Source organism: Coenobita brevimanus, chromosome 92, assembly GCF_032717465.1.
Source record: "Coenobita brevimanus isolate Jiangsu-jjx chromosome 92, ASM3271746v2, whole genome shotgun sequence".
NCBI lineage: Eukaryota > Metazoa > Arthropoda > Malacostraca > Decapoda > Coenobitidae > Coenobita > Coenobita brevimanus.
In genome coordinates, this window is record NC_137045.1 from 33,321,415 (window position 1) to 33,345,789 (window position 24,375).

Here is a 24,375-nt window from a genome sequence, read left to right on the forward strand (position 1 = left end):
GTCATTCGTTTAGTCTTGGATCAGGCTAGGTCGCAACATGGGCGCCTGTTTAAACACATGCTAGCATTCGTTCCATCAACTAGTTCACCAACCATTTATATTTTTACGCTGTATTTCATAAGTTAATACACCTTACCATGTCCCTTAATGCAAGTGTAGCTTCTGCAATGGATAAAGGTGCTAAATGGAGGAGTTTGCTTATACAAAAATGGGTCAGAATATTCTGCAGTGTTTAATGATTACTGTAGGTTATTTTTTGTCCAAGTATCCAAGATTGTTAGATAACTGAGTCTGGCAGGTGAAGGCCGGTGATCGAAACTATGGTTTCACTTCTGGGCTTCTTCTGGGTGCCTAAATGGCTCGCTTGGTAAGCTGCTGTATTCACGCAGTTGCTAGCGCTGGTTCGAATCCTTCTCCCTACGTGTCAAGTGGGGTTGGTGGAGGATTAGTGCCCCTCCCTGTAAAACAATTAACTCTAAGCCCTTGGCCACCCCATTTGGGATACACGGCGTCTGGCAATGAATGAATGAATTTTTTGTACTTAAATGTGCTTTACTTGTACATCAAACATTAGCTTCGTGCCCATATGGGCATTATCAATATGCCAAAGATGACAATGTATTTTTGCCTACATAAGTTTTATTTTATTCCAAATATTACAGTTAATTAATTAATTTATTTTTTTGCCTACATGGGCCTTAGTCACCTACTACAATTTAAAATGTAGGCTACTTTCTTGTCATGGCCTTACCTGTAAATTATGCAATACAAAGTATCTATCTATCTATCTATCTATTGCCAGACACCTCAGTCCCGTTTGGGAGTGGCCACAAACAAATCGCCTCCAAGTCGCCCCTGTCCCCGCCATTTCACTCCCCTGCTCCCAACTCACACCCCCTCTCTCATATACCTCTCCACCCCTTCCCTCCATCTCATCCTCGGCCTCACCCTCCCTCTTTCCCCCTACACATCACTCACATTCACTATCTTCGTATGCCACATATATTAATATTTTATAAACTTACCATATGTAGATAGTTTTGGTATGAACTGGAGATTACCCTGATGGTCCGGACAATCTGCTAATTCGGACAACCCTTTCCCCCATATAGTCCGAATGAGAGAGGTTCTACTGTATATATATATCTATCTGTCTATCTATATACCTAGGCTGCTTCCCCCAAGGAAAGGGAGGTAGCCGAGACAGAGACGACACACTCCCCATTTACTCATCCATTCAAACACATTCATTCGCATCTTAGCCTCAAAGGGGAGAACGGACAGATCCCTCACCGCACCACACCACACAAGGGTCAACTGCGCAATGCAATCAGTGACATCCGCAGGAGGGCCGACAGCAGAACTGGTTTATCCCTGCTACATCAAAACAGACCCAACCCCTTACCCGCACCTGACCTGACTAGGTGATCAGACCAAATGTGGGAGAATATCCCCTCAGGGCTGCATCATCACTTCTTCATTCACAATTTCTCTCCATTTATTTCTGTCACGCACAGCCGCTCTTCCCTTGCCCAACAGACATCCCTTTCACATCCAACACTCTCTTCACGCTGTCCTTCCATACTATTTGTGATCTTCCTCTCAGCCTTACACCTCTCACATCCGATCCAGTTACCTTTTTCATCAATTGCTCATCATCCATTTTTTCCATATGCTCAAACCATCGCAACACCACTCTGCTCAACTCTACCAGCCATCTCCCGAACAACTCCAGTTCTCCTTCGCACTTCATCATTTCGCACCCAATCCATACGCGTCACTCCACACATACTCCTCAGACACCTCATCTCCATTACATTCAAACTTTTCCTCTCTTCTACACCCATATTCCATGTTTCAGCCCCATATAACGCAGTCGGTACCACAACACCCCTCATACAGCCTTCTCTTTACATCCATTCTAAGCGAACGACATTTAAACACTTTTTTCATTCACTCCCAGCACCTTTCCTACTTCATTTATTCTAAACTTCACTTCTGCATCTATTCTTCCATCCACAGCAACATGTGACCCTAGATATTTAAAACAATCTGTATATATATATATACAATGTATGTATATATATATATATATATATATATATATATATATATATATATATATATATATATATATATATATCAGAATTATCGAGCGCCCTGCGTCCCTCCTACGAAACAAACCTTTCAACATTGAAAAAACATATAGACCGAGGATGAGGTGGAGGGATGGAGTTGAGAGGTATATGAGGGAGGGGGGGGTGAGTTGGGGGGAGGGTAGTCAAATGGTGGGTGACAGAGTGACTTGGAGGCGTTTTGTCTGCGGCCACCCTTTGCGGGATTAGAGGCGTCGGGCTATAGATAGATAGATAGATTTACCTTTAATGCTTGGTAGGGTATCCTTTACGCTTCTTCACGGACCTGAGATGTCATGGAAGTGAGGCGAGGTTCCTGAGGTGCTGGAGTGGTATTTTGTCCCAGGAGTCACGAATGGCTGTTTCCAGCTTAGGCAGAGAGCTCACGTCCTTCCCTTGGAGATTCTTCTTTATGAGGTACCAGAGGTTTTCTATCGGGTTGAGGTCTGGGCTATTGCCTGGCCAGTCTTTCATGAATGATACCTCGCAGTCATGAAGCCGATTGGTGACCGATTTGGCTTTAAGAGCAGGTGCACCGTCCTGCTGAAACACTTGTGCACCTGTGAGCTCGAAGGACTCAGGTAAATGATCACAAAGAAGCTCCAGATAAACGTCCTGATTAACTCTGCAGTTCTTGGGAAGCACAACAAGCTTCCCCAAATCTTTCCCAGAGAAACAACCCCATACCATAAGTGAATCAGGGTGTTTAACTGTGCTCTCAACGTAATGGGGGACAAGCGGGTCACTACCTTTGCGCCAGTACACATGCGCTCCTCGATTACAGGTAACACTAAACACTGCCTAATCAGACCACAACACTGACAACCATTGGTCCTCACCCCAGTTAAGGTACTTGTTAGCAAAGGCAAGCCTACGAAGTCGCTGGTAACGTGTAAGAAGAGGCTTTCTCACAGGCCTGTGACTTGTGTAACCAAGTTCATGGACTCTTCGAGACACCGTGCGCACTGAAACTTCACCGAACACTTCCGGGTTGCTCTCCTTAATTTTCCTTGCACTCACATGAGGATTAGACTCCACTGCATATTTTAAAACAATAACAGACCTCAGAGAAGTTTTCCTGGGCCTAACCAGACCCAGTTTCTTTGTGGGAATGTCACCACTATTTTCCACTCGAAAACGGGCGCACCATCTACGCACTGTCGATCAAGCCACACCAACCAATTCACTAATTTCCTTCGTGGTGTGGCCTGCCTCCTTTAGAGCAATGATCTGTGATATGATTTCACTCGAAAGTTCATGGGTAGGGGCCATAACAAAGTGGCGAAAGCCAAAACACTGCGGGACACTAGGTAAAAAATGGCGCAAGAAGAGAAGGAGATGTGGCGGAGTTCCTCTCTCTCACACAGCCCACAGGCAACTGAGGTGGGAGCCAACCAGCGCGCAGTAAGGCCTCAAGCTGCCGTGACGTCATGTTAGCGCCCCAAACATCTGGCTCAATTTTTAGTACCAAAAGTGGGTGATTCTTTTTTCTCCAAAAGTATTGCACGCCCTGCCATAGGCGCTCGATACTTCTGACGAGCACTGTATATATATATATGTATGTGTATATATATATATATATATATATATATATATATATATATATATATATATACATAAATATATATATATATATATATATATATATATATATATACAGGTAACTCGCACCGGAACACGAGGGTTTCGTTCCCTACCGTGCCGTGTTAGGTGCGAAATCGCGTATATTTAAACTACTCCGTATTTTGCTCCCTAGACCCCCCAAATGTGTTGTTTTGCTGTTATCTGTCACTAGAAAGCACTTTAAGTGGTTAGAAGGTTTATTTAATGTTATAACTCACAAATACAGTACTCCTGAGCAAAACTTCAACACACAAATACTGTACGTAAACACAAGGAAACATTCCGACGCCGATCATAGGTAATAAATTAGGTTAACTGGTACCAGTGCTTTAACTTACAAGTACATACCAGAACAGTACATATTTAACTTAGAAATGCAGTACTGTGATATCGAATGATTTCAGTACATAATCTGTTAGGAATGCCTGGAAAAAAAAAATGTTATGAATACATTTTCACCTTTTTGATATATGTTTATGGTAGTTTCGAGTTATTTTTACGTTATCGTTGTGCCCATGCTTGGAAAAGGGAGCGAAAGAGTTGAATTTTCAGTCCTAAATGAGAAAACTGCACGTCCTCCAAGGCTAGACTCTGCCACGGGAGAATAAAGTGGAGGGTCAGTCCGATTAGCAATAAGGAAGTTGTGTCACAACTTCCAGCTCCCACACCACGAGAATGGCTAAAAAAAATAGAATCGTAATGCAGTTTCAGAACTAACAATAAGTCTAATTATTACGAATACAGATACAAAGCAGAAATAAATACGTTTACAGACAGGGAAAACGATATTTCTTCCGTCATAACATGTTCATCTTTCTCAATCATTTTACGTTCATCTTTATCATTTTACCTTGTTATTTTCGCAATATATATTGCTGTCTCGTAAACAGGGTGGTTGTTTGTGTTTTGCAAGGGAGGAAAAAGGTTGTATTTTCTGTCTGGGTCGAGATAATGGGTGTAACTATGTGTGGTTAGGCATGGCCACGAGCGAAAAAATCGTACATCCACTCATCACGATAGCCGGTGGTGAACTGACAGATGATACATGAGACGATGAAGTCAAGGTCATGTCCCAGATTTTCGTTCACTTCCCGAAAGTTTTCACAGTTTTCTACAAGTTGCAAACCATTACAGCAAACCTGAGCAAATAGGTAAAGATACCAAGACAAAAATGTATTTTTCTCTTATTATAAGTCTTTAACGAACAAACAAAAAAAAGGCAATATTCCGACGCCGATCATGGGTAATCATATAAATCAGGTTAACTCCTTTATTTAATGCTTTAATTGCTTACAAGTACATACCAGAACAGTAAATATTTAACTTACAAATACAGTACTGTAGAAAAGCAGTACAGTAAGAGTTTAACGAACAAACAAAAAAGGCAATATTCCGACGCCGATCATGGGTAATCATATAATTCGGGTTATCTGGTTACAAGGCTTTATTTAATGCTTTAACTTTATTTAAGTGCTTACAAGTACAGTACATACAAGAACAGTAAATATTTAACTTACAAATACTGAACAGCACTGTGGAAAAAACGAACAAATAAAAAAGGCAATATTCTGACGCCTATCAGGTAAACTGGTTATAAGACTTTATTTCTTGCTTTAACGTTATTTAATAGTACTTTAAGTTGCACATAAACTTACCAGAACAGTACAGTACTGTAAATATTTAACTTACAAATACTGTGCTACTGTACTCGGGAATGTCTCACTCGCTGAGTCACGTAATCAAAACAAACCGCGCGCTGCGGTGACGTTCGAGGATTTGATCTTTCAAAGGCCTCTCCTGCGTTAATTTGTAGTTTTCATAATGGTTTTTTAATCTTACGTTGTCTTATATGTATCCCAGCCCTTACCGTGTATAATTGCGAGCGCGTTCCGTGAGATCGTGTTCCGTGCGAGTTACCTGTATATATATATACAGTATATGTATATATACAGTAATCCCTGTACTTTCCGGATGCCCACTTTCCGGACTCCCAACTTACCGGACATTGTAGGCCTGGACTTTCGGAACCCAAAAATGGCCAAAAAAAGATAAAAATCCCCCCCAAATCCGAATTTTTTCCCACCCGTAATTTGAAATTGCCGCGGAGCGCCAAACAACTGTTTACACCACAGCCCCTCCACCCCTTCCATCCTCCCTCCTCCCCCCTCCCCTGTCAGGGTTGCCATTTGGTAAATTTCATTACCAAATGTGGACCAATTTGGTAATGAAAAATTCATTTGGTAATGAATCATAATAATGCATTACCAAATGGATTTTTCACATGTATGAGGATACACAGGCTGGAGATGATGGATTGTTTGCTCTCTCTGATTAATCTGCTAGCCTACACAGCATGAAAATAATCAACATGCTGTTAATTATAAGGAGAGTGATTTCATGTATTTCCACTTGCATATATAATCGTAGAAGAATAAATGCTTCCTTTATGAATTTGGTAATGAAAAGTTAAATTTGGTATGAAAATTGAGGAGTTTGATAATGTGGCCGAGTTCAGATCTGGCAACCCTGTCCCCAGTTACTGCCTAACGTTCGTTCAGGGAAGATGTCCATCGTAATCAATGCCACACGTGCTTGTTTTTTATGAATAACCAATGAATAAACCGCAATACCTCGCCACTAGACCACATGGGAATTTACAGCGTTGTGCAGTGATAAGAAATTAGAATTTAGAGTGTAAAGGATTAAGTGTGGAGTGCAAAGTAGCAGTTGAAACTGGAGGTTGAAACTAGCGTGGTTCAATTATGAAGAATGTGCAGTGTTAAACAATTATAACTCACAGTGCAAAGAATTAAGTGCAGCACAACACTGGATTACTGCACGTGCTTCAAGAGCATTTTCACAACTCCCAGAGCCTTAGAGAGTCGGAGGCGGCGGCCACAGATGTGCTGTAAGTATAGTACCCTGTACACTACTAGGCCGAAGTATTGTCCAAACTCACTTCTAATTCCTCATTCTCTGGTTCCTTTTCATTTATTTCACGCTTTATGTCCATTATTGGTATGAATAGGGTCTTAAATAGGTTTAAATAAGTGCTATGCATGTCCGGGAGGGAGTTATTTAGGTGGCTTTCAAAGTCAGGCTGGGTTAGGGTCCTTAAGTACCAGTCCAGCAGTTAGAGGCCCACTTTCCGGACATGCCTTTGGCTCTATTACATCGGATAGTGGAGGGATTACTGTGTGTGTGTGTGTATATATATATATATATATATATATATATATATATATATATATATATATATACTGTATATATATAAGTGCTCGTGGGCCTTTCGGGCCCCTCACACTTGCTCCTGTGGAGGATTCTCGCACTCTGCAGTAGCTATGGGCAAAAAATTCTATGGAGATCCTATGCTGGGCACCGACAGCGGCGTTTTTTGGTCAAAATGTGATCGCTCATTAAATATAGCAAAAGTTTTTCAATCGTGATGGGACCAATTTTTTTCACATCAGCAAATTTTGTGCGATATTGTGCCAATTTCGGTGCGATTTGAATGTGCAGTTTCGGCTAACCAAAATACACACACACACACACACACACACACACACATGGCTAGTGCGATAGTATATTATATATGTATCAATCAATCAATCAATCATTTCCTGTGGCACCCCACAGGATGCATAGGGTCTCAATGAACTCTCTCCACCAATATTTGTCTCTTGCCATCTCCTTCAGGTCCCACCAACACTCCTCTCCTGCTTCTTTTTTCATTGTCCTCAACCAGGTTTCCCTCAGCGTACCTCTACCTCTTCTTCCTCTAACAATCCACTCTGGCACATCCTGTATTAAACAACCTTCTTTTCTGTATATGTGCCCCAGCCAATCCCAGCGAGACAGTCTCACATATTCATTAACTGGTTCCACTCTCGTAATATCCCTTACTCTTTCATTTGTAACTCTGTCTTGCCACTTTACCCCAAGAATCCTTCTCAGTATTTTATTCTCAAATCCTAATACTTTCTGATCTGTTGCAATTGTACTGTACCATGACTCATGCCCGTAAATTAAAATGGTGAAAAAGATAACTAGATCTGATGTGAGAGGTGTAAGGCTGAGAGGAAGACCACGAATAGGATGGATGGACAGTGTGAAGAGAGCGCTGGATGCGAGAGGGATGTCTGTTGAGCAAGGAAGAGTGGCTGTGCGTGACAGAAATAAATGGAGAGAAATTGTGAATGAATAAGTGATGACGCAGCCCTGAGGGGATATTCTCCTGCATTTGGTCTGATCAGCTAGTCAGGTCAGGTGCGGGTCTATTATGATGTGGCAGGGGTAAACCAGTTCTGCTGTCGGGCCCTGCTGCAGATGTCACTGATTGCATTGCGCAGTTGACCCTTGTGCGGTGTGGTGCAGTGAGGATCTGTCCGTTCTCCCCTTTGGGGCTAAGATGCGAATGAATGTGTTTGAATGGATGAGTAAATGGAGAGTGAGTCGTCCTGTCTCGGCTACCTCCCTTTCCTTGGGGGAAGCAGCCTAGGTATATAGATAGATAGATAGATAGATGTACCGAAAGCATATTATTATTCCAAACAGATTTCAACATTCCAACAGCTCGCCAAGCCTGTCTAATCCTCTCCTCAATTTCATTGTTTAATGATCCATTAGATGATACAATCGTTCCCAGATATTTAAAGTTTTCTACATTCTTCACCACATTATTCCCAATTACACAATCGATTTGGTTCTCCACGTTCATATTAATAATTTCAGTCTTTCCACAATTTATTACCAATCCCACTTTTTCTACTTCCTCCACCAGACAATCGAGCACCTTCTGCATCTCGTAAATACTTCCGCAAATCAGTACAATATCATCAGCATAGTCCAAATCCATCAGCTTCTTATTTTCTTTCCAGTTAATTCCTGCACCTGTTCTCCTTACAATCTTTTTCATAACATAATCCATAACCAAAACAAACAACAATGGCGAAAAGAACTCCTCCTTGAATCACTCCTGACCTAACTTGAAATGGGTCACTCAAAGAACCACCCACCATTACCTTACAAAAAGTACCTTCATGCAGGCTTCTAATAATATTTACAAACTTTTCTGGTATACCATAGAATCTCATAATTTTCAACATAGCTCCACGTGAAACACTATCAAACGCCTTTTCAAAATCCACAAAACACATGTTAAGTGGCATTTTCACCTCATTAGCTTGTTGCATTAGATGCCTTACAATAAAAATCTGATCATTACAACCTCGACCCTTTCTAAATCCCGCTTGTTCTTCTCTTAAAATTTTATCAATTACTGGCTTTATTCTGTTCAACAAGATTTTGGAAAAGACTTTTGCAACTACAGGTGTCAAAGTTATCCCCCTCCAATTGCCACACACACTTAAATCTCCCTTTTTTGGTATTTTTATAATCACTCCATTTTTCCACTCTTCTGGAATTCCACCATTATCCCAAGCCACATTAAAAAGTTTCAAAAGTGCATTCATCAACTCGTCATTTTCCACCTTAAGCATTTCAGGGAATATTCCATCCTCACCTGGAGCCTTAAAATTCTTTAACTCCTTTATAGATTTTGCTACCTCTTCCAAAGTTATATCCCCTGTTTCTATCTGCAAATCTCTCTCGGCTGGCAAAATGTCCTCTTCAGCTGGGATTGGTCTATTTAGAACAGATTCAAAGTGCTCTTTCCATCTTCCTTTTATATCCAAATCTTTAGTCATCAAATTACCATTTCTATCTCGTACAGGTATTTCCTTCCTTCTCTTTTCAGTCCCAGTTAACTCCTTTATGGCCTGATACGCTGCTCTTGTGCTCTGACCATCATTTTTACTTAATTTAATTTCTGTCTCTGTCGCCTTTTCATCATATAGTCTCCTCTTATCACGTCTAACGAGTCTTTTTACTTCAGAATGTAAACTCCAATACTTTGCTCTAAGTACTTCAACTACCTGGCCATCAACATGTTGTTCTTCACTTCTTAACTTAGCCTCTTTCCTTTTCTGAATTACATTCCATGTTTCATCTGACATCCACTTTTTCCTTCTCGCTTTTCCCTTTTTCTTAATAGTAACCTTAGCACTCTCATGCAAAACCTCTTTTACCTCTCTCCACATTTGATTAATATCATTGTCTTCAGATTCCATCAAAGTCTGCAGGACTAGAAACTTGTTTCTACATTCGCACCGAAACTTTTCCCTCGTGCTCTCATCACTTCTCAGCTCATCAAAATCATAATTATTACCTCCTGTACAATTACCATTAACGTTTCTCTTAAGTTTTATTTTAATCTTTGACACAACAAGTTGATGATCACTACCTATATCCGCCCCCCTCCTTACACAAACATCTTGCAAATAACTCCTATGCCTTCTGCTAATTGCAATGTGGTCAATCTGGTTACAATATTTACCACATGGTGAAATCCAAGTAGTCTTATGTATTTTTCTATGCTCAAAGATAGTTCCACCAATTATAAGGTCATTTGCCAAACAAAAGCTTGCAAGTCGCACCCCATTTTCGTTTCTTATACCGACACCCTCCTTACCCATACAATCTTCAAAGCCATCCCTACTACTGCCAATAATCGCATTAAAATCACCAATGCAAACTAACACATCATGTCTTGCCACTCTATTCACTACATCCTGCAGCTTCTCATAGAAGTCATCCTTCATTTCATCAGCAGCCTCATTTGTCGGAGCGTACCCTACAACCATACTGATATTACCATGGTCAGATTTTAAGCGAGCATAAAGCAAGCGCTCATTAATAGTGCCTTGCAAGCATCTCTACTCAGCAGTAAGCCTACTCCTTGGTAATGATTTCCATCACTTCTACCAGAAACCAACATAGTAATACCATCTTCCAAATTCATTTTATCAACTCCAAGCAACCTCGTTTCTGTAAGAGCACAAATATCCATCTTGTATTCGTTGAACACTGAAATAAGTTCTTCCATTTTACCAGCCTGATTGAGAGTTCGAACATTCCAGTTTCCTATTCTTAAGGTTCTTTTTGGATTTATGAACTTATTTTTACACCGTGGGATTCTTAGCACCCCCTGCCCACTTAAGGGCTGCACGGAACTGAGGGCCATTGCTTCATCACCAGAGTTCATCAAGATTTCTTAGGCAGTAAAATATTTTACCCTGGAGCCAATGCCAGTGACTCGCAGGAACCAGGCAGTGGAGAGAGGAAATTAACTAAATGAAAGTAAAATGCAGAGGGTTTGGACAGACAAAGTACAAGGGAAAGAAAGAGAGCAAAAAGAATGTAGATACAAGTGTCCCCTTTCGTCGCCTCTTACGACAAGCAGGAAATACTGGGGAAGTATTCTATCCCCCCTTCCCCAGGTATATATATATATATATATATATATATATATATATATTGTGGTGGGGGGGGACACTCACCATCCACTCACTCGATGTAGTGCTGGTGTCGGGTGTCTGCCCTTTCCTCTCCTCCATTCTTCTTTCCTTTCATCCTATTCTGTCTTTCTATCCTTCATTCTTTCCTTATCCTTCTGCCTACGGGTAACTTTGCACTCCCTCTCCTGTCTTTCTTTCCCTCATTCTTTCCTCTTCCTTCTGCCTGTGAGTGACTCTATACTAAGTGACAAGCCAAATGGTTTCCTGTACACCAGGAAACCATTTACTATGCTGGGTGGTAACCATATAACCAAATTTTGGCACCTGGTGGTTTAGTGGGTAATTATTGCACTCCAATCGGATTCAGCCAGAGAAGGTTTATATCTAAGGGGTGGTTTGTGTTGACTGCTCATATAATGCCACTCAGGGATGACTGAGGCTTGTCACTCTCATGTTAAATGTTGGGACCAACTGCCTAGCCCCGGGCTCCTACGCTCCTCATGGAGCATTGTAGGATTGGATGATGGATGGATGATATATATATCCATCCATCATCCAATCCTACGTTGCCCCATGAGGAGCGAAGGAGCCCAGGGCTAGGCAGTTGGTCCTGACATTTAAGACGAGAGTGACTAGCCTCAATCATCCCTGAGTGACATTACGTAGGCAATAAACCCCAACCACTCCTTGGATATAAACCTTCACCGGCTCAATCCGACTGGAGAGCAATAATTACCCACTAAACTATCAGGTGCCAAAATCTGGTTATATGGTTACCACCCAGCGTGGTAAATGGTTTCCTGGTGCACAGGATACCATTTGGCTTGTCACTCAGTGTAGAGTCACCTACAGGGAGAAGGAAGAGGAAAGTACGGTATATAAATATATACAGTATATATATTTATATATATATATATATACATATATATACACACTGAAAGTTGTGACTTGGATTCAATGTCTGGCAAAAGATGCTACCCGTAGGGGAAAGCATGGTGCTACTGAAGGTGCTGAGGGAAGGCCTAAGAGGGTAAGGTTTGTCGTAATTTTAGATTATGTAGCCCTTGATCCCAATGAACCCCCACTGAACCGATGCTAAATTGACATCAATAACTGGTAAATCATTATGTGATGAGTTTTCACTTGACGTAACCCCATCACATACAGAGGCATGACTGTATGCAGTTTCTCAGTACGCAATCTGTTTTCACTTGATGTAACCCCATCATATACTGGGGTGTGACAATAATCAATAATCCAATACTTTACTGGGCCAGCAGCAGTGTTGGGGTTCAGGGATAAGGTATTTAATTCACATGTGAAAGATGACAGTGACCAACCGCTTACCCATGAGTGGCATTACATGAACAATAAACCCCAACCACACTTCAAGCACACCAGTATGGACCATATCCATTTGGAGTGCCTTAGCCCACTAGACCACCAAACATGTATCTGGTTTCTGTATATGAGTACCTCCAAGTGTACTAAATAGGTTCCTAGGCTTCCAGATGCCATATGACATATTACTCAGTGTAAAATTATCTGAAGGTAACACTACATCAACTGAATGTATGGCGGGCAACAACAATAAACTATCATACAATGCTGAAATACTGGTATACATAAAGAATGAAGTACAGTCAACCCTTGGCTATCACGAGTAATTGGTACCCTAGGTGACCCGCCATAGCCAAAATCGCGATAGCCATACTTAAGAACTAATGGGAAAAATTCTAATTGGTTCCCCGACCTCCAACTTTACCCCAACCTTACCTTATTTTCACATCTCCTTCACTAAAATACCTGGGATTACAAACCAATGCTGCAAATTAACAATAGTACAGTACATAAAGGTTATAAATAAAACAGAATTAACTGTAATAAGCCATTTTACTTAACATTTTTGGAGAGGATGAGGGGCTTGGGTGGGTTGAAGGGGTTCCGAGGCTGGGGTGGAGTATTACTGGCCACCCCTCCGACGTTCTATCTCGTCTAGGAATTGATCAGCTTCATCAGGAGTCTGGAAGGGACCCTCAAAACCTTCAAAGTCGTCAGCTCCATTATCAGAATCCACCTGAGGCTCACGGGATGGTCCTGGCTGTGGGTTGGGCTGAGCCTCGTTGCGACGGCGTAGGAAGTCTGTTATCTGGCGTTGTTGTAGGTTGTTGATATGGGCATGGTATTGTTGGTGGTAACCTTCCAGTGCCTTCATAATCGCCGAAGAATTTGCCTCACTGTTGGCGCTAACATCTTGCTCGATGAGATGACGTAGCCTTACACCCAAGTCGATGATTTCCTTTATGTTGGCTATGCTGAGTCCCCCACGACTCCCAGCATCACCACCGATGTTCTCCTCACCACTCTCACTCCTGTCCTCCTCTGCCACATTCTCCTCCTCTAGGATGTCGGCTGCAGTAACAGGGGGTGGCTGAATCATGTCACGAATGTCGTCCTCCGTTGTGTCAGCAAAGCCAGTCCCAGGAATTTGCAGTGCCTCTTCCACTGCTGCCTGAATCTCTGCCTGCACAGACTGTGGCTCACCTGCCACATTCCCACGTCGGTCCTCAGGTAGCCCCTCCAAAATATTTCGCCAAGCGTGTTGAATTGTTTTCTGTGTCACATCATCCCAGCATTGTACCATTAAGTCCACAGCTTGCTTAATATTGTACTTTTTCCAGTAAAGAAACACTTTTCTGTCATGTTCACTATCACCTTGCACTTCGTCATCATCATCATCATCACCATCACTGTCCACTAGGTGCTGGATAAGCTGGGCGTCCTTGGTAGCTTCCCTCATTATCCTGAATTGCCGTCGCGAGTAGGCACACTTGACCACAGGTATTACCTCCTGGTCCAGGGGCTGAATCAATGATGTCGTGTTGGGTGGCAAGAATTCAACTCTGACATTAGGGTCTGCATCCCTCAGTAGAGGTGAATGTCCTGGGGCATTATCCAGCAGCAACAGAATGTTGAAGCGGATGTTGTTTTGGGCGCAATGCTTCTTGACCTGGGGAATGAACGCCTCCTTCATCCAATCTTGCGACAGCTTTGCCGACATGTACCCCTTCTTTGAAGACATCCAATGCACATTCAGGTTGCTCATATCCTGTAGCTTGTAGGCCCGTGGACGTTTAGCACAATGAATAACTGTTGGTTTAAGGCGGCATGTTCCTGACGCATTCATTGCAAACAAGAGGGTGAACTGTGCCTTCATCGCCTTCCTTCCTCGTACGTGGGCAGAGTTGGCTGTGATGAATGTCCGCCTGGGCATAGTTTTCCAAAAGAAGTTCGTCTCATCCATGTTGAATATTTGGTCAGGTGTATATTGGCCCTCCTCAATCACGTGCTTTAAAAAGTCGGGATACTCCTTAGCCGCTGCCATCTCCGCACTTGCTGCCTCACCACTGATTTTCTTGTTCTTGATCCGTTGCCATTTCATAAATTGATCCACCCATCCCCTGGAGGCCACAAACAATGGTGGTTGTGCAATAGCTAGCTTCCTTGCAACCCCAACATATATCTCCCTGGCTGTGTCCATGACCTCACGCGTCTCCACCGCCTGGTTCCTCCGTGCCTGCCGATCAAGATACCTGGCCAGCAACTGTTCTGTCTTAAGGAGCACCTGATTACGACTCCGCAAGGCGTTGCTGGCTCCCTCTGACGATGCCATTTCCATGTGCTTCCTTATGTGCTCTCGTTTCTGGTAGATTCCTCGGACCGTGGACTCGTTGATACCAAATTTCTTCCCCACGCTGCACTTGCTCTCACCACCGTCGATCAGCCGCACAATTTCCAGTTTCTGAGCATAAGGCAGGTTCTTCCTCTTCCTCACTTGCCGTCCTGGGTTAGCCGCGTTACGTGCACCAATGGTAGGAGGGTTGGATGGGGTATTGGTGGCCATTGTGGTTGAACAATAGGTCTTCATGGCTATAGTTGCTGTCGACTGGTAACGCGGACTCTCTCTGAACCTTGGCGGGAAGGATGGGTAGCTGTAACCATGTCTTGGGCCAATCAGCGCTCGGGTAGCCTGTGACGTCGTGCCAATCATGGCGCGAGTATACGCATGGGCGGAGCCCGCGCGATTTGAATGTTCCTGGCTGACCATCGTCCGCGATAGAAGTATTTGAGGTCGCGATAAAGGTAATCGTGTTGCATTTCACCTGTCCGTGATAGCCATGAAACGCGATAGCAAAACCCGTGATAGCCAAGGGTTGACTGTACACTCTTCTTGAATTCAAACTAATTAAGAACTTCCACCACCCTAGCCTAACCCACCTATCTTCTTCCAGTTATCTTGTGCCAGGTCCTCCAGGCCAATGGTCTTAAAGTAAGTGTGATCCCAGCCTTGTGTCCGGCCATCACACAGGTATGTCCATTTGCACACAGTCGAGCATAATGACCTGAGGGAGACAATGGTGTGGGGGTCAACATCATCATCATCATTATTACCATCATCATCATCATCATTATTACCATCATCATCATCATCATCATCATCATTATTACCATCATCATCATCTTCATCACTCTACCTTATTTCCACTATATTCAAAGGAGATTTTGCCTGTAAGATAAACTTAAAGAATATGAATAGTGACACAGTAAACTTCATCATCTATCTATCTGTTCATAACCAGATGCCTTAATCCTGTAATGAGTGGCCACAAACAAACTGTCTCCATGTTGCCCTGTCCCCTGCCATTTCACTACCCTCCCCTAAGCTTACACCCCCTTGTCTCTAATACCTCTCTACTCCATCCCTCCGTTTCATCTTTGATTTCATCTGCCCTCTGCCCACCCCTATCTCACTCACATACACTCTCCTCATTAGTTTCACTCTCTATCATAGTTAGAAAAGAGTAACAAAGATGAATGAACTGCAAGGTGCCAATAGGATGTGAGGTGCATGATTAAGTCGACAGTTATAAATATTTAGAAGGTAAGGGTTAAGGTGTTGCCCCTGGAATTAGGTTTTGGAGTGTGTAGCACTTTTTTTTTTTTTTTTTTTTTTTTTTTTTTTTTAATGCGAGGAAGAAGGAACCAAAGGCAATGAGCCCGCAGTAACAGTTTCCTCCAAGAGAAAAACAAAATACAATAGAGAGCCAAATTCAAGATCCGATCATTTTGAGATGCCTGGACACACTGCGTCTGAAAGACTGGAGTTCATAGGCAGCAGGAAATACAGACAGAGGGAGACAATTCCAGAGCTGACCTGTTGCATAAATGAAAGACTGGGAGTAACAGTTAACTCTTGCATTAGAGAGTTGGACGGAAAAGGGATGAGAGTTTGCTGCCAGACGGGTGCTACGCGCCCGTCGTAGAGGTGGAGGAATGCAAGCAGTCAGTTCAGAGGAGCAGTGACCATTAAAGTAGCAATAGAAAAGAGATAAAGATGCAACAGTGCGGCGAAGAGACAGAGGTTGAAGGGAGTCAGTAAGAGGAGGAGAGTTAATGAGATGAAAAGCCTTTGACTCCACCCTATTGAGAAGAGCTTTATGTGGGGAGCCTCCCCACACATGAGAGTTGTACTCCACACAGGGGCGGATAAAACCCCTGTATAGAGTCAACAATTGTGCAGGGGTAAAGAAAGAGCGGAGTCGACTTAGCACACCCAATCTCTTGGAAGCAGATTTTACAAGAGGTAATATGATCTTTCCAAGATAAGTCCCGAGTAAATGAAACCCCAAGCATGTTCAAGGATGATGCAGGATTAAGCTGAATATTATTAAACATTAATGGGTATACCTGTGGAAGATTTTGTTGGGTTGATAGGTGTAAGAACTGAGTCTTAGATGCATTAAAAACAACCAGATTATTTTTACCCCAGTCAGAGATACGAGCCAAGTCAGACATTAGGTGTGCCATAGCCTCATCCCTTGTTTGTTGAAGCAACTGTTGAGATGGGCGTTGCGGGAACCGAATGGAAAGGTGAAGGGTGGAGTCATCAGCGTTTGAGTGGACAGGGTTAGATGTACAGCTTAGATCATTGATGAATAAAAGGAAGAGAGTTGGTGATAGGACAGAGCCCTGAGGAACACCACTGTTGATAGATCTTGGAGAAGAACGATGGCCGTCTACAACAGTGGCTATAGAACGACCAGAAAGGAAGCTAGCAATGAAGGCACAGATAGAAGGATAGAAACCGTAGGAGGGCAGTTTGGAAATTAAAGATTTATGCCAGACTCGATCGAAAGCCTTTGAGATGTCAAGTGCAATGGCAAAGCTTTCGCCAAAGTCCCAAAAGGAGGATGACCAGGAGTCTGAAAGGTAGGTGAGAAGATCGCCAGTGGAGCGTCCCTGACGGAACCCATACTGACGATCGGAAAGAAGGTTGTGATAGGAAAGATGCCTAAAATTTTTCTATTGAGAATTGACTAGAAAACTTTTGAAATACAGGACGTTAAAGCAATTGGACGATAGTTGGAGGGTTGGGAGTGGTCACCCTTCTTTGGGACTGGCTGAATGAGAGCAAACTTCCAGCAAGAAGGAAAGGTACAAGTTGACAGACAAAGGCAAAAGAGTTTGCCTAGGTAGGGTGTAAGCACAGAAGCACAGTTCTTGAGAACAACAGGAGGGACCCCATCAGGCCCATATGCCTTGTTAGTACTGAGGCCAGTGATGGCAGAAAATACATCAACTGAAGAAATTTTAATGTCAGCCATGAGGAAGTCAGAGGGGGGAAGTGATGGAGGAACAGCACCGGAATTGTCTAAGGTGGAATTGGAGGAGAAAGTCTGTGCGAAGAGATCTGCTTTATCAGTAGAAGAAATAGCTACAGAACCATCAGAGTAGAAAAGAGAGGGAAGGATGATGAGGTAAAGTTGTTAGAAAGATTTTTGGCAAGGTGCCAGAAGGAGCGGGAAGAATTCGAGTTGGAGAGTTGACAGCATTTAGTAAGGATGAAATTATTTTTAGTAGAGCGAAGAACAGACTTAGCACGATTCCAGGCAGAAATGTAAAGATGATGTGATTCAGGGGTGGGTTGGCTCCGGTATCTTTTGTAGGCCCTCTCCTTGTTGCGGAAGCATTAGAACAAGCGTGATTAAACCAAGGCTTTCTTGCGTTAGTCAAAGGATATGAGAAAGGAATGTATGCTTCCATGCCCGAGAGAATAACCTCCGTAATGCGCAAGGCACACTCAGATGGCTCCCGGCCACGGAAGCAATAATCATTCCAGGGAAAATCAAAGAAGTACTGCCTGAGGGCCTCCCAGTCCGCGGCTCCAAAATGCCACAGACGACGTTTCCCTGGAGGGTCCTTCTTTTTTGTCTAACAATGACCCTTGAGTACTCGAACCTCCGACCCTTCGGTCACAGTACTCTAACACACTGAGCCAAGGCTGCTATTATATACAGGATGTTGTGATATGTGTAGGCTGGTTAGTTTGGCAGTGAAGAGAAATCTGTGTGAAGTGAATTACTGCTGATACTTTTGTATGGGAAAGAAACAAGAGTAGAGTGTGACAGAGAATGTTTTACAGGCTATATAGATATGATCCTCTACGGAACATTTACAGGCATAAGCAGGACTGGTGACTGAAGTACAGGCACTCCTCAATTTACAACTGGATTGCATTTGGGAAAACCAATCGTTAATCTAAAAATTATAAATGTTATAACATAGATTCAGCGTTGATATATCATATGGCCAGCAAGATACACTGTTTTATGAGTTTACCTAATCCCACCAACATCCCAAAGTCTGGATATATAATTATGTAAACAGCATGAATTGGTCCTGTATCACCACTACTACTGTCAACAGGTCCATGCCTTGGTGCACCCTTAAAACCTGAGGACAGATTTTTTACTTTATTCTTTACTATCTTCTGGATGATTTTATCCAGCATAAGGGCAGACTTTTTCCAACTGGAAGAGTTAGATACAGTCTTCATTAACCCTTTCTGTATTTTATATGTATGAATAAAGTCAACTGGCATTATGAAGAATAAACTAAATGTCACCTGATTCAAAGGGGTAATGCAGTCCATATGAGCTGAAGATGGTGAATGACATATGCTCCTGTTAGCATTAAATGGATGATAAACCTCAGGTCACTGAGGGATTCCACCCAAAAAGCACAATACATGACTGTAGGTAAGCAGATGTTCGTTGCTTAGTCATCATGATTCAGATGCTGTCTGAATGAAATAAACTGGTGGCGATCGTTTCCTCTGGCAAAATCTGCAGGCTCAGGAAGAGAATGCTGAGAAGACTGTTTTATGTGAACAGAGCTGAGAATTCCTAAACTCAGTGTAATGTAATGGCAGTTGAACGGAAGCTCATTTACCTCTCCCCAGAGTGAAAGGATGACAAAGAACTACAAGACTCTGAGAGTGTAACACTGCTCTCTCCCAATAAAGTATCCCATAGCTGTACAGAGTCCTTAAGAATAACCCAGTCGAGCAGGGCAGTACTCCCAAGGTGGATGGAAAGCTGATGATAGGGAGAGCTGGAGCTCCCGTTTCATAAGCCCTCGGGACTAGGTCCCGACCATACCCCTTTGCTGAACTTTTTCAGTGTCTCAGTAACACAGAGAGTAGACCAGCATGCTCTCCAATACAAGTTTCTCCAACTAGCAACACCAAACTACATGTACAGTACACACCACACTTCCTTTTCAAAATTTTCAAAAAAATGCAGTCGAATAACATAGCCTCGGAGTTCCCGGGGGGGGGGGACCATAAATGTCCCCACCTTCAGCCCTTCTCCCGGTGACGACTCAAGGTGCCTGGAACCACTGTCTGACTCACTTCTTCTTCATTTCTGCAACATTCATGGCCTTTCCTCTAACTTTCGCTCTGTTGAGCACCACCTCTCCTTCTCTAATCCTCACCTTCTTTTCCTAACTGAGACTCAGCTGTCTGAGGCGACTGACAGCAAACCCTTTTCTGTATCCTCCTTCTTTCTCTATACTCATTTCAAAGCCAAAGGTGGCTGTTGTGTATATATACGCAACAACTTATCTTGCTCTTGTGTTCCTGAACTCGATTCTTCTGAATTCTCTACACTCTGGCTTCGGCTTTCCTGTCATTCTCTGACTAAATATATCTGTGCTGTTTACTTATCTCCTAATTCTACTGACAATCAAAAATTTTTGACTATCTTACTTCTACGATGGAACACATTCTATCCATTTCTCCTTTCTCTGAAATCTCCATTCTTGGAGATTTCAATGTTCACCACCACCTTTGGCTCTCCTCTCCTTTCACTGATTCACCTGGTGAACAAGCCTACACCTTTTCTATCCTTAATGACCTAGAGCAGCTTGTACAGCACCCTACCCGTATCCCTGACCGCCTTGGAGAGAGCTCCAACATACTTGATCTCTTCCTTACAACTAATCCTTCTGCTTACACTGTTAATCTTTTCTCTCCGTTGGGCTCCTCTGATCACAACCTTATCACCTTAACCTGTCCTATCGCTCTGGTACGGCCTGTGGGCCCTCCAAAAAAACATCGTCTCTGGCACTTTGGAGCTGCGGATTGGGAGGCCCTCAGGCAGTACTTCTTTGATTTTCCCTGGAATGATTATTGCTTCCATGGCCGGGAGCCATCAGGGTGTGCCTTACGCATTACGGAGGTTATTCTCTCAGGCATGGAAGCATTATATACATTTCTTTCTCATATTCTCTGACTAATGCACGAAAGCCTTGGTTTAATCACGCTTGTTCTAATGCTGTCCGCAACAAGGAGAGGGCCTATAAAAGGTACCGGAGCCAACCCACCCCTGAATCACATCTTTTATACATTTCTGCGAGGAATCGTGCTAAGTCTATTCTTCGCTCTGCTAAAAATAATTTCATCCGTACAAAATGCTCTCAACCCTCTAACTCGAACTCTTCCCGCTCCTTCTGGCACCTTGCCAAAAACCTTTCTAACAACTTTACCTCATCATCCTTCCCTCCTCTTTTCTACTCTGATGGCTCTGTAGCTATTTCTTCTACTGATAAAGCAGATCTCTTCACACAGACTTTCTCCTCCAATTCCACCTTAGACAATTCCGGTGCTGTTCCTCCATCACTTCCCCCCTCTGACTTCCTCATGGCTAACATTAAAATTTCTTCAGCTGATGTATTTTCTGCCATTGCTGGCCTCAGTACTAAGGCATATGGGCCTGATGGAGTCCCTCCTGTTGTTCTCAAGAACTATGCTTCTGTGCTTACACCCTGCCTAGGCAAACTACAGTATTTTGCCTTTGTCTGTCAACTTGTACCTTTCCTTCTTGCTGGAAGTTTGCTCTCATTCAGCCGGTCCCAAAGAAGGGTGACCATTCCCAACCCTCTAACTATCGTCCAATTGCTTTAACATCCTGTATCAATGGAAAAATTTTAAAGCATCTTTCCTATCACAACCTTCTTTCTGATTGTCAGTATGGGTTCCGTCAGAGACGCTCCACAGGTGATCTTCTCACCAACCTTTCAGACACCTGGTCATCCTCCTTTCGGGACTTTGGCGAAAGCTTTGCCATTGCACTTGATATCTCAAAGGCTTTCGATCGAGTCTGGCATAAATCTTTAATTTCCAAACTGCTCTCTTACGGTTTCTATCCTTCTATCTGTGCCTTCATCTCTAGCTTCCTTTCTGGCCGGCTATCGTTCTTCTCCTAGATCTATTAACAGTGGTGTTCCTCAGGGCTCTGTCCTATCACCAAGTCTCTTCCTTTTATTCATCAGTGACCTTCTAAGCTGTACATCTAACCCTATCCACTCATACGCTGATGACTCCACCCTTCACCTTTCCATTCGATTCCCATAACGTCCATCTCAGCAGTTACTTCAACAGGCGAGGGATGAGGCTATGGCACACCTAATGTCTGACTTGACCCGTATCTCTGACTGGGGTAAAAATAATCTGGTTGTTTTTAATGCATCAAAGACTCAGTTTTTGCACCTATCAACCCGACAAAATCTTCCACAGGTATACCCACTTATGTTTAATAATACTCAACTTAATCCTGCATCATCGTTGAACATGCTTGGGGTTTCATTTGCTCGGGACTTGTCTTGGAAAGATCATATTACATCTCTTGTAAAATCTGCTTCCAAGCGATTGGGTGTGCTAAGCCGACTCCGTTCCTTCTTTGCCCCCGCACAATTGTTGACTTTATACAGGGGTTTTATCCACCTCTGAGTGGAGTACAACTCTCATGTATGGGGAGGCTCCCCACATACAGCTCTTCTGAACAGGGTCGAGTCAAAGGCTTTTCGTCTCATTAACTCTCCCCCTCTTACTGACTCCCTTCAACCTCTGTCTCTTCAATGTTGCATCTTTATCTCTTTTCTATCGCTACTTCAATGGTCACTGTTCCTCTGAACTGTCTGCATGCATTCCTTCGCTTCTACGACGGGAGCGTAGCACACGTCAAGCAGCAAACTCTCACCCCTTTTCTGTCCAACTCTCTAATGCATGAGTTAACCGTTACTCCCAGTCCTTCATTTATGCAACAGGTCAACTCTGGAACTGTCTCCCTCTGTCTGTATTTCCTGCTTCCTATGACCTCCAGTCTTTCAAACGCAGTGTGTCAAGGCATCTCAAAATGAATGGATCTTGAATTTGGCTCTCTTGTATTTTGTTTTTCTCTTGGAAGGAACAGTTTTGCGGCCTCATTGCCTTTGGTTCCTTCTTCCCCATTAAAAAAAAAAAAAAAGAAAAAAAAAAATGAATTCCTGATAGTATACCTACAAGCCTAGATCTCACACAACCATCACTTTAAACCACAACACCATGAAGCATATGATGAGTCTTAAGATACACATATGGTATAACCAGACTTCACGAGTAGTATCCCATAACTCCTTCATTTTGAGAGATCTTCCAAAGTCTGAACAAAAAAGTCTGGCAACAGCATGAATGTAATGCGTAATGTCTAACTGCCACAACAATTATCAATGGCTGTTTCTAATCCTTACATATCAAATGTATCCCATAGGCTCACTATATTCATCTGAGAGAAAAAAACATCCACTGAACGAGTTAGCTACCTCAAACTGAGAAGAGCATGGTGATATGGGTAAGTACAGAAATGCCTTCTTGTGGGACAAGTTGACAGTGTATTGGTGATATGATGTGAAGAGGATGACCAAGATGATTAACACGAGTGGCGAGAATGGGAGAGGTTCACTGAGTGAGGTGGATTATGGATATGAATGATGAAAATACAGTGTCATGGGGCAGACCTAAAAAGATTCTTTTTTTTTTTTCCCTGTCATTTCTTCATGTTGTTGCTGTTCTTCCCGGTGCTTACTGCCACAGCCTCACACTTTTATTTCCCGGATGACTGGCAAGTGCATTACGATGCATGGGCTGATTTCTTGAGACAACCTTCTCAAACTTTTGATTAAAGCCTTTAAAATTACTTTAGAGGCCAAAACCTGTAAAAAGACTATAGTAGGACTCGCCTAAATATGCGGCTGTGGTGTGTCCCACACCTGTGTACAATGGTGCCACGTTTCCCCAACTTGCGATGTGAAACGGAAGCTATTTATGTACAAGGCATCACAAATACGATAAATTCAGATGAATAAAACTTACACTTGTGTATTTAGATGGATGAATCAAAAGTAATCTTATTATGCATAAAATATTTATACAGTAACACAGAAACATGGCATACATATTGTACAGTGTTGCTAAAAGAAATTGTAGTCACTTTTAATGATTTTTTGCGTAGTTTTAGGGTGGGTAATAATATCACAGTTATGGATATAAGATAATGAGCCTGAAAAAAGAAGAAATATGCCAATATCCAAAGTCCATCTATCTATCTATCTATAGCCCGACGCCCTAATCCCGCAAAGGGTGGCCACAGACAAAACGCCTCCAAGTCACTCTGTCACCCACCATTTGACTACCCTCCCCCCAACTCACCCACCCCTCCCTCATATACCTCTCAACTCCATCCCTCCACCTCATCCTCGGTCTACCTCTCCCTCTCCCTCCCTCCACCTCACCTACATACACCCTCTTAGTCAGTCAATCATTCTCCATTCTCTCCACCTGTTCAAATCACCTCAGTGTATTTCTCCTAATCTTCTCAACCACATCCACATCTACCCCACAACGTTCCTTCACTTCTTCATGCGTCAACCTGTCCCTCCACGTCACTCCACATGCTCCTCTCAAGTAACTCATTTCCACTGCTCTCACTCTTGACTTGTTCCCCTCTTGCAAGGTCCACGCCTCGCTTCCACACATCAGGGTAGGGATCACAATACCATCATGCAGTGACTTCTTAACTTCCATACTCACCTCCCTATTT

At 42.9% G+C, this 24,375-nt stretch overlaps 1 protein-coding gene across 1 annotated transcript in view; it reads right to left on the reverse strand.

Annotated features, from left to right (window-relative positions):
• The window catches only part of LOC145412189 (FGGY carbohydrate kinase domain-containing protein), a 176,354-nt gene that overhangs the window by 124,121 nt on the left and 27,858 nt on the right, over positions 1-24,375 (reverse strand). The window contains exon 6 of the mRNA XM_080282118.1: positions 15,392-15,516. Coding sequence (XP_080138244.1) covers positions 15,392-15,516 — 125 coding nt within the window. The remainder of the gene's footprint in view (positions 1-15,391; positions 15,517-24,375) is intronic.